Source organism: Formica exsecta, unplaced genomic scaffold, assembly GCF_003651465.1.
Source record: "Formica exsecta isolate Colony F162 unplaced genomic scaffold, ASM365146v1 scaffold314, whole genome shotgun sequence".
Taxonomy (NCBI): Eukaryota; Metazoa; Arthropoda; class Insecta; order Hymenoptera; family Formicidae; genus Formica; species Formica exsecta.
The window spans coordinates 796,287-808,505 of NW_021850397.1; the positions used below are offsets into that span (position 1 = coordinate 796,287).

The 12,219-nt window shown below is 40.5% G+C and overlaps 1 protein-coding gene across 1 annotated transcript in view; it reads left to right on the top strand.

Annotated features, from left to right (window-relative positions):
• Window positions 1-4,596: 4,596 nt before the first annotated feature.
• The window catches only part of LOC115237944 (microtubule-associated protein futsch-like), a 45,873-nt gene continuing 38,250 nt past the window's right edge, over window positions 4,597-12,219 (top strand). Inside the window, 3 exon segments of the mRNA XM_029811351.1 lie at window positions 4,597-5,003; window positions 5,224-5,524; window positions 7,940-8,194. Of these exon segments, the coding sequence (XP_029667211.1) occupies window positions 7,942-8,194 (253 nt within the window). The 5' untranslated portion in view covers window positions 4,597-5,003; window positions 5,224-5,524; window positions 7,940-7,941.

Sequence of the window (12,219 nt, forward strand, 5' to 3'; positions counted from 1 at the left end):
AGATTCTCGTTTTTCAAAAGCTTCACAACTTTGTATCCGTAATTAGAGATAAAATAATTAAATAAATTTCCGGGAGAAATAAACTTCTGTAATGCATGTATTAATTATAAACTCATCACGCTGACTGAAACAAGCTTGATTAAAGCATAATGTACGCTTAATGCATCTCTAAATTTGGAGCTAATTTAATTTCTTTTGCGTTCGATCTTGCTCATGTAATGCACGATTTTCCGGATCATATTTCCGGGGAAGGAATTATAAAAGCGTATCTATGCAATCCCATCTATAGCGCGAGTAAAAGTATGCTATACCGGTCGTACGTTCCTTATAAAAAATGTATCAATCTCCTTTGAAAGCGAAACACGTACCTAAGCACAGAATATATATACACACACACAGCTACGGTACCGCTTGAAATTTAAATGTTATAAGAAGGAGTTTAATGCACGACTTAAGGCTATTCTCGGAAAACATAAATTCAACTTTGTCTTTGCGTGCCTTTTTAAGTGGGAAGCGGCAGAAACGAGTTTTCCAATAAGCGTGGGCGACGCGACGCATCGCGGAAAATACGACTATCTTTCTTTTTTATAAGCACATGCATTTTTTTTTGTCAGGATCATTAATAATACGTCTTTTCTAGCAAATATATATTGAATCGCACTAATAATTCATGAATAAGTATATTAAAAATAGATTTCGCGAAATAGATTTTTTCTCGAATTAAACTTTAAACAGAAAGGCGAGAGAAAGAGAGAGAGAGAGAGAGAGAGAGAGAGAGAGAGAGAGAGAGAGAGAGAGAGAGAGTGTGATTTCCGGGGAAGGAATTATAAAAGCGTATCTATGCAATCCCATCTATAGCGCGAGTAAAAGTATGCTATACCGGTCGTACGTTCCTTATAAAAAATGTATCAATCTCCTTTGAAAGCGAAACACGTACCTAAGCACAGAATATATATACACACACACAGCTACGGTACCGCTTGAAATTTAAATGTTATAAGAAGGAGTTTAATGCACGACTTAAGGCTATTCTCGGAAAACATAAATTCAACTTTGTCTTTGCGTGCCTTTTTAAGTGGGAAGCGGCAGAAACGAGTTTTCCAATAAGCGTGGGCGACGCGACGCATCGCGGAAAATACGACTATCTTTCTTTTTTATAAGCACATGCATTTTTTTTTGTCAGGATCATTAATAATACGTCTTTTCTAGCAAATATATATTGAATCGCACTAATAATTCATGAATAAGTATATTAAAAATAGATTTCGCGAAATAGATTTTTTCTCGAATTAAACTTCAAACAGAAAGGCGAGAGAAAGAAAGAGAGAGAGAGAGAGAGAGAGAGAGAGAGAATCTTAGTCTATATTTTTTATTCGATATAATACAATAAATTTTGCTTTGTTCGCGTTCTCTCTCCAGTATATTCTCTGTCTCTCTCTTTCTCTTCTTTATTTTTAACTTCCATTATCGCGAAATCTCACAATTACGGTGCGTGAGAAACGCATTAGAGAAGCAACGTAATGATTCCAGATGATTGAAGAGCGATTAGACTCAATTATATACAACGGCTTTTCATCGTGATAACTCTCGTTCGAATGCTTTTGTGATGTTAGAACGTCTTCGATGTTTCGGCCGCGTCAGGAAGTATTATGAGCGTGCTCGAATGAATAAACGCATTGGTAGCGTAGTCACGTTTTCGTCCCTGCAAAGCTGCTCGAAAGTTTGCGCGCGAGACACTTATATATTCAGTTTTGCTCGCGTATCACGTCGAAAGAAAATTTTCAGTTAGTAAATTATAATCTTACGTCCGCAGGATAGATCACGCGCGCGTTGGAAAATTATTTAACGGAAATCGCGCGCGATCGCGAAGATGGGTTGTAATTGTAAAAAAATTGCGATTAAAGAGAGATATAGAGGCGCGAATGGAGGTTGGAAATTAGTATCCGAGAAACTAAAATTAGCCGGCGAGAGAAATTAAATAGAAAACTGCTCCCATCGAAAATGATTTTCTTCATTATCAGTTACTGGGGGCGTGTTATTACGCGCAATTTGTAGTATTATATTTTTTCACGAGGTTGTAACAAGGTGCGTGATGATGTGCGTTTTTACTTTAGTTAGCAAAATTACCGTGTGCGTGTCCGATCATTAGGAGAATTTCTGCGGTGTACTAGTAAAGTTCGAAAGATCGCACAATACACTGCAATGCGACAAATAAGCATGACTGGGGGATAAATCGCGGACTTATATTATTTTGCTTTCTTATGTACCGTTATCGAACCATCTATCTCCTTATATTTAACTGCCATCGAGTGGGTTTCGCTTAGACGCCATGTAACCGTCGACCTGCTCGCATAAACAGCCGTGCACTATTAAGGCCGCAAACATTAAACTTACATCGAGACGAGAGCATGTCTCGAGTATACCTTCCGAATCGATATCATCTATGGACCCATCAATGTTATATTTTTGCTATCGTAGCTATTTAATAAACATTTTCATATATGTATTTTTTAAACATTTTTATTATCATTAAAAAGTATTAATTATTATCACTAAAAAGTATCAATGTCTCTTATAATAATCGACTTTTTTCATTTATTTGCAATTCATGAAAACATGCATATTATAAACTAGAAACTAATCCTTTTATTTTACCTTTTTGAAAACAATTTTAATAGATTAATGAGATTTTGCGATTAAAATGATACCAAACACAACATAAATCGAATAATTTTAGATGCATAATAAAAAATTTTTTAAATTATTTGAATCACATTTGGTGTAATTTGCGCAAATTTTTCTCATTAATCCATTAAAATTACTTTCGAAGAAAGGTAAATTAAAAACATATGATCTTTAGTTTTTTTATTATATAAAAATATGGAGAAAAATAATATTTAATTGAAAAAAATAAAAATAAAAAGATCATACATTAATTTTTTTTTCAATAAAACAAAAAACATTTTTTCCGACATATTTTTCTATTAGAGATTTTTTTACTATCTTATTTGTAAAAAGCATTAGAACTTGGCAAATTCGTTTTCTCATGTTGCAACGGCGACACCGAGATACATTATTTCGATTGTCGTACGAAATCGAAGGAAATTCTTCGGATACGAGTAGCAAACTCGACTCTTCCCGTTTCCGATGTTTCTTTGCCGCATGCTGACAGTCACCATCTTGTCACCTATCGCGTATCGTAAAAGACACGAGAGTATCAAGTCTCAAATTGCGCGCTTTCGTCTGATTTCTTCCAGAATCGATAAATTCGCGAAGCGTCGACGGTTATAGACGAGTAAAAATAAAGTTAGTTATAGAATTTAATCGTAAACATGCACAGTACGTTACAAAATTATCGGCATTCTCGAACCGTTGAAATATCGTGACATATATTCATTATATTCATTATTTTCATTCACAAAGTATTGATTTATCGAAATATCTCTATGATATTTTTATAATTATTTTTTATTAAAGTAAAAAATAATAACCATATAAAAACACATAATGAAATTAAAAGATATGAGTAGAAGAAACGACTCTGTATAAATATCGTTCTCATCCTTTGTAACAAGCGTTTATATTTCCTGTCATTGTCGTACGTTGCGTTTTGGCCATACCTCGTGTCAACCTCGGATAGGGCTTACAAAGCGATCGTGTCGATTGATTAATTACCGGTCTTATGCGGAAATGGTGCAAAATGAGCAAAAGTAAAAACTTGTTTTGTACGGTAATGTAACGGGAAAAGGGCGGGGAAAAGGAAGAGGGAAATAACGCATTACTCGATTTCCACTTGTCATTAATTGCATCATCCGCTTGAGTCGGAAGCAACCTCCGCAAGGTCACCTAGTTTGGTCGTTTATTCGACTCGTTATTCTAGCAAATTCATAATTTATAATCCAATAAAATCGTCTTGAGATTTAAAAGTGCAAATATCTGGAACATTGCTGCAATGTTGCTGCAATGTTCTGATCAATCTATAAATGCGGGATAATCTTACGATCGTGGAGGGCAGCACCACAACGACGACCACTAATTGCCCCATCTATCTATCACCTGCTCCATTATCGTTATTATCTGAGGTAACATCCAAGACATTACGATCCCGTTCGCCGATTTATCCCATTATCCTCGCACACGTAGATTCCAATCTTTCTTCTCGTTATTTCTGCCCTACTCGGCGACGACCCTTTTTCAGGAAGGGAAGGAAAAGCCAGCCCCCACGATCTGGTGGTCGTTACGTCATTTCCGGCGAAGTCCGGGTCGCCGGTTCCTCCGCGCGACCGGCGCGATGGCCGCGCATCGTGCCTTTCCCCCCGCGTGCCAGCCTTCCCCTTGCCCCCTGGTTCGCGCGCGACACCCAGACAGACTCCAGAAGTGTGTTCTACGTCGTGATCGTCCCTGACGTGGTGTATAGACCGGCGGCGCGATGACGGCGGTAGGCCCGGCTGCGCGGAAGACCAAGCGCGCCGTATGCGACTAGTGGGGGTGCCGGTGCGTCGCGACAAAAGGGAGGGAGAGGGAGGGAAAGGGGGGGCCCGGGGGGAGACGGGGAGGGTTCGCCGCCGACGCAGGGGGCCGCAGAGCCGCGAGTTCTCCCGAGTCAGAGAGCCGGCAGCCCGCAACGCGAGTGTGTTGCTGCCGAGCTTTGATAATCGAGGGGCCGCAACAAGCATTGTGAGAACTGTCATCGTTGTCGCACTCGTCATCGACGTCGTCGTAATCATCATCGTCGTCGTCGTCGTCGTCGTCGTTCTCGACAGCAGGGAAGAGATCCCATCGAGGAGAGGAGAGGAGGATTTCGCGTCGTACTTCCACATCGACGGAGAGGCTTCCGCATCGGACGACGAAGCGTTGTCGGAGGCCGTCCGTCGATCGCCGGTCTTCACGTAGCTCTCTCTCTCTCTCTCTCTTTCTTTCTCTCCTCTCTCTGTCTCTCTTCCTCTCTCGCTCGCAACCCTGTTGTATTCGGAGAAGACCAGCATCAACGTACCCGGTCCTCGGTATATACACATACTTATATACATTTCGCACATTCGTTCTATGTTATTCTGCTCTTTAACCGCTTTGTCATTCTTCCGCTCTCCTCTTTCCGCCTTTCTCTTTAAATCTCTCCGTGTGATCGTCTTTGCCTCGATATTTCTGTTTGTCATCTGCCTCAATTATCTTTTTTATTTGCTATATATTTCTCCCTATATTCTCGATACTTTAATCTCATCCAAGTATTCTCAATCGCCGACCTCGCACAGTACTTTTCGCGGCGCGCAAAGGAAACGAAAGGTGGGGCCCCGGCCGGGTCTCGAGCGGACGAAGGGACAAGGACAGCTTGGTGACGTGCCGTCTCCGACTTACGCGCGACTCATCCCTCCGAAGGACATCCCTGGCCATTTCGGCTCTTCAAGGACAACACAGGCATCGCGGCAACAGCAGCGGCGGCCCTTCGGGATACCTGGTTATCTGGAATCCGGATTGTCGAGACTTCCCGGCATTTGAAATATTACTGGAGGACGTAACGAGTAACTAGGTGAGTTATTACTAGGGACTTGGTCGATCGAAATCCCTTATGTGTCGGCGACCGCCTGTTTAACCGGGTCACCGATAACAACCGTGACGGATGGGTTTGGGGAACATGCAATTCTAATGACGAAATTCACGCCGATGATATTTCTCGCCTACGATATGACGTATGGATTTTATCGGCCGCGTTGTCGGGCAATCCGCGAGAGGGGGCGACTTGTTACCAAGGGGTTGCACTGCAGTCGCGGTTATCGTGGTGGGGCGGTCTCGCCACCGAAAGTTTCTCCCCCGTGATAGTGCGACCCGACGTTCTCGATCGTTTCGCGTCGGAGGAAAAAATATTCGAAAGGAAATCAACGGGAGAGAGTAACAGCTCCAGCGACAGTGTTCGAGCCACGATCAGGTACCCTTATCGTTCTTTCCCGATGTGCATGTCTGACCGGATACGGATAGTCATCCCTTCTTAGCTGAACGAAACACGTACAAATCGTCGTTACGTGGATCGATAGCGATTCGGTCAGCGAGAACATTTTTGGCCGTCTTCCCTCGTCGTCTCCACAGTCAGAATTTGGATCAATGATCTAAGACTGGACTACGCGCGGGGGGTAACCCGGTGTCTCTCTCGTCCTGCGCATTGCGCCCGGCAGGATGTAGAATTGAGAGCGCCGCTCTCGTAGTAAATCCTGCGCAATGCTGGCCCCGGCGAACAGGAAGCAATCTTCGCAAGATCGTAACGATATTCTCTGTTCGCGATCCGAGAATTTTGAGACAGCTCGCGGATTTCCTCGCGAGCTTTCCACGTGAGGCTTCCTTTCGCGAGTGAGCTCTTCCTAGGGAACTGATTTCCCTTTTATCGGAAAGCTCGATCTCTCGTAAGGTTTCGACGAGAATCTCATCGATGTTCGGCTTAGCTCGTAGGAAGGTTAGCAACACTATTCTCTATTACTTCCCTTCGCCTTGAGCTCTTTGCCGACCGGCATACATTTTCCTTTTCGAATCTTTATATAAATTCCTAAGTTCAAATAGACAGAATTCCTGTTAGAATTTTCGCGAAATTCTCGTCGAACAGTTAAAAAAAATAGACTCCGAAAAATGTCGTTTTGTCGAGAACTATCCAAAAATTACCATAGATATTGTAATTTTTTGAGATCAAAGAATAGAATATTCTCTTTGATGCAATTACCCGATAATTAAATTTTTTCTCAATTTTCCCGGCGGCGAGTCACGCATTTTTTCTCACCATGACTTTTTCGACGCCAACGCGAGCGATTGATCGTATCGTCACAAAGTTGGCCGGTACATACGGTCGTCGTCCATAAAGCGAGCATTAGGAGGATAATATTGTCTTCAACGGAAAGAGATTACGATCCGCGATCACGTTCGACTTAAAAGAAGAAGAGCGAATAGAAGGCGAGAGAGCGGCACTTTGTATAAAATCCCTCGCGCGATGTTAGACTTTTCCTCGCCACTTCTATTTCGGCGCCGAGGTCCGTTTCATCTCGTACGCAATGCAGATGGAGCATCCGAGTATATAGAAGGGTATAGGAATGGTATAATGGCGCGGCGGACCGAGGTAAATTTAACGAATAATCCTCGAGTGATAGTGGAACATAAATCATCTGATGCAGGCTGCAACTTTCGTTCTTCGCTCTCTCGCGGCGCGTCAAACGCGTTAATTGCAATTAGCATCACGCATGCGACGTGTGTACACTAATAGAAAGCAATAGTCGTGGTAACATTAGATTGCTGCCTAGCTTCTTAATAAAAAATTTAGAAATTTATTTTTATGAGAATGTTACAAAGGCCTTTCTTCTAAATTTTGTATATCTTTCTTCCTTTCGGCAAGATTCGTTGCAGCAACATAATTTTTGTGAGATAAAAGCTAACTATATCGATAATTGAAGCGTTAATAGCCAGCAAAGAGAGGAATAAATATAGCGGTGTAAAAAGTTGATTACATTTGAATGAAAAAGTAGAAACAAGTGGACTGACAACCACTTAACATGGCATTAATTAGTGATCAGCATTCAATGATAAGACGTTTTGCACTTGCACTTTTATATGCGCGTATATATATATTTTTTTATATACATAATTGAAAATACAATATATATCTAAATCTAATTTATCTGATTTAAGAATAAATTACCATAATTACATAAGATTAATCACTGAGACAAGAGAAATCATCATTAATGTCTGACAGATCAGATATGTTCGTTAATAAAAATGGCAAAAATAATAATCAGTGTAAAAAGAAAAATTATCCTTCCATAAATTTCTTTGAAATTCACATACATTTGTTTGGACGCGAGGAATATAAATCTCTTTTTCAATATATTGATTTCTATCAATATTTAACAGAATTGATTCTCCCATATTAATATCGATTAATCATATAACTTCTATTATAATGTTGCAGCAATGAGTACCACGGACCCCACCGGGGAGGGTGGAGGAGGAGGAGGAGGGGAGGGCGCCATGTCGACGAACGTCGAACAGAATGCGTCTCCCAGCACGCCGAATACCGGCGCCGCGGTACCGGTACAAACGACCGCTCAGCAACAGCAACAGCATCCGCCGCCGTCGCCCCTGAGCGGCTGTTATCTTCTCGTCGTGCTTCCTGAGCCTCATACCGCGCAACACAAGGACCTCATCCTGAACCGTCTCGCGAAAGGTGAGTCGTCACTTTCTTAAATCGCCAATTGTAAATCACGAGGTACGATCGTAAACGGCCATTTATCGCTACTATTAATGGGAGATACAATAGACGAGACCCCTTTCTCCGTGCACGAAAGATTTGATGAGTTTTTCGAATGCTTCTTCAACGCGTGATCATTTTAACAGCACGCATTAACGTATGCGTACGATTACGTCTGATATATGTAATTATTAGCGTATCCGTATGAGAGAGTATCGGACACGACAGCCGAGATATGATTGGCATGCAGCTTGGGATAAGAATGCGCTTGTAAAACAACTGCCTTCCATTTCGGTCAGATTTCCGCTTCGCGATGTCGCGCGTTTCACGAGATTAAGATTGCGCGTATCCGTCGTCGTTGCATACTTCCTGGACGTTGGTCTAACGGTGCTCGTCCTCCTCCGCTTATATTTTCCTTCCTTCAATTATCGGACAGACCGAAGTCGACGGTTGCTAGGCGGACCGTAAAACTAACACTTTTTTTAACGATGGTTTTTTGCGATTTTTTTTTTATAGCGAAAATGTCAATCAATTTCAAGTTGGCTAAAGAACTTGGCATTAAAGGGATATTCGGCGATTCTGAGGGAGATATTTTTAAAAATCTATATAATTTAATTTGAGAAAAAAAACGAGCTTATTTTTGAACATGTAATATTTTTGAAAATTTAAAGTAATATATTCTTTCCGAATGTACATCGTTTTCTCATAAATATCTTATAATATTTCACTGCTATTACCATTATCGTCACGAAAGTATTGTTACAATCGCTATATGTGGCTGTGTGCTTGGGATTCACAATTAGGTACGTCTCAACAACGTGGTTTACATATTTAATTAGAGACACATAAAAAATCAATAAAAGGAAACACATGCTTACGTTCTATCTTCACAGCATGTGGTGTCCAAGAATTCCATTGATAAAAAAAGATATCGCGATACCACAACTTGATTATAACAAATCTGTTAAAATTAAGATTCTCTCTTTTTAAAGCGCTGGTGCAAAATGTCTTTGCATTTGGGATAACAAAATTCTATAATATGTTACCTCTCCGTGTGGATATACTAAAATTAATCCGCGGCGTTTTTAAAGAGAGGGAGGAAAAGAGGGGGAGAGCTCGTATCGTACGTGATTTCCGCATTGCGCCAACAATGATTTTTAACGGTGCGCTCGTCGGCGCCTCATTTAACGTTTATCCGTCGATTTTTCAATCCTTTCGTGCGCAAATTGTATAGCCCGCGCAGCGCGTTTGCATTTGCGACGATGATCGTGCGAAATGTCATGCGATAACACGGCTATACCGGCTACGCCGGTAGCTTTGGCGTTAATGGCAAATCGCATTTACGGAACGTATGTGGAATTTTTAACCTTAATTATGTACTTTAATTATGTATTAAAGCGCACAATTTCATCGTCGTTCTACGAAAACGTAATGAATGCAGAGAGACTGTGCGCCCTTTTTTTAACATTATTTTATTTCCAAATAATCTCTATATATCATTTGGGCTTATTCAATTTATTTTCAATTATTATCAAGCCATTATTTTCTCTTATAATAATCGCTTTTTCTCCCTGCGATTTTTATAATTTCTTCATCTCTTTTGAAAAGAGATATTCAAGACCAACATCGGGATTTATCTCTTTAAGTTTAAACTCGCGACCATAAGCTCGCGCAAAAACGCCACCGAGAGAGCTCCGACGTTTGCTCTTTTCTTGGTCGAAAGGAGTGCCTCCGTTGCTTCTTCTCTCTTCGCGGACCTCCGCGTGGGCTTCCTCTCTTCCTTCGTATAAATTTAGCGGTAGATTTCGAGCCTACGAAAGACATTTGCTGCGCCATTTACTGCGCGTTGCGGGCGTTACCGCGTGTGCGGCCTTAAATACACCGAAAAACGCGCGCGGTTTCACGGATTCTCTGGTTCAAGCTCGTCGAATCCTTGTCGCAAGAAGAAGCATACTCGTTTTCTTTATAGTCTCCAGCAGTTTTCTTGCTCTTTAACGAGATTCTAAGTAGACGTTCAAAGAGCTTTGCATAAGCGCAAAGGCGACTATAGATTTAGCAACGACGACAATTACAGTAAATTTAGTGAACACGAATTCTCGTAAGATGACGAGTTTGGGGAGAGCAAATTTTTATTTTGATGCGGATGCGTTATCACTTTATAGGACAAAGACTCGAGTGAAGCAAGGCTCTACCGTATTACGATGTCCTTGCAAGTCGCTCCATTTCCTCGCACAAAGGCCAAGGGATCCTAAGGACCCTCGTTTTTGATGAAGAAGAGAAATTTCGTACGCCCGAGCGGGCTTCCTTTCAAAGGCAAATTGCGACCGTTTGTGCTCGCTCAGAAAGTTCGCGGAATCGCAGAATATATATCATGGGATACGTAATACAGCGCGATATTAAAAATTGGAAAAAAGCGTGGTTTTCTGAAAGAGATATTTTCCGCTCGGCGAATGTTTTTTCACGCGCATAATCCTGGTCGTAATAAACCTTCTTTTTTCTCTTCTCGTTTTTTCTCACGTACGTTTCGTGCGAGGCACGTTGCAAGCCAACGTCCACGTCTCGTGTATGCGGAAATGATAATAGTAATTTATTTTTGACAAACGGCTCGCTCCTTCCGAAAGGACCTTATTTTCGTTGGCCTGACAATTCAAGCACGGTTGTATAAAAAACTCTCGCATGAATAATTAAAGGCAATCGCACAAATTATATATACACACACACACACATTTCTTCTTATCGTCTCGTGTTAATTAAATTCTATTGAATATCCCAGTTTGATCGCGATATCGAAGATTAGATGTTTACGCTGCATTCACGTTATATATACATACGCTTTATTGATATCTTTCCATGCTACGTACGTTCTATTTATAGTTGGTAAATAGCTACGTCTACGTAAAGTTATTTATCGGAAACGCATCAATTCCGACAAGTCTATTTACAACAATTTTACTGTAACAGGTACATACTGTAACAGGTGTTATCGTGATTTAATATGCTGTCGATCACGATTTGGCGTAGCTAAGTCTTTCAGGTTAATTAATTTTCTCAATACTAAACAGCTATATTAATGGTAAAAATAAAACAGGGGGCAATAAATATTTATTTAAATATAACTTCTTTTTTCGTTGTAACAAAAATTGATAAATATTGATGATTTTTAATTTCATGATTCTCTCTGTAATTCTGGACCGTGTGATCGAATCGGACATGATTTTTTACATGTCGCACACGTAGACACGAAGTATAATATCTCTATACGTGGTTCATGGGTTCTTGTTCATACGAGCGCGCAAAAGCGTGCACACACGTGTGCACATCATCTCTCTCGCGTTATACGGTTTTTTCTCACGTACGTTTCGTGCGAGGCACGTTGCAAGCCAACGTCCACGTCTCGTGTATGCGGAAATGATAATAGTAATTTATTTTTGACAAACGGCTCGCTCCTTCCGAAAGGACCTTATTTTCGTTGGCCTGACAATTCAAGCACGGTTGTATAAAAAACTCTCGCATGAATAATTAAAGGCAATCGCACAAATTATATACACACACACACACACACATTTCTTTTTATCGTTTTGTGTTAATTAAATTCTATTGAATATCCCAGTTTGATCGCGATATCGAAGATTAGATGTTTACGCTGCATTCACGTTATATATACATACGCTTTATTGATATCTTTCCATGCTACGTACGTTCTATTTATAGTTGGTAAATAGCTACGTCTACGTAAAGTTATTTATCGGAAACGCATCAATTCCGACAAGTCTATTTACAACAATTTTACTGTAACAGGTACATACTGTAACAGGTGTTATCGTGATTTAATATGCTGTCGATCACGATTTGGCGTAGCTAAGTCTTTCAGGTTAATTAATTTTCTCAATACTAAACAGCTATATTAATGGTAAAAATAAAACAGGGGGCAATAAATATTTATTTAAATATAACTTCTTTTTTCGTTGTAACAAAAATTGATAAATATTGATGATTTTTAA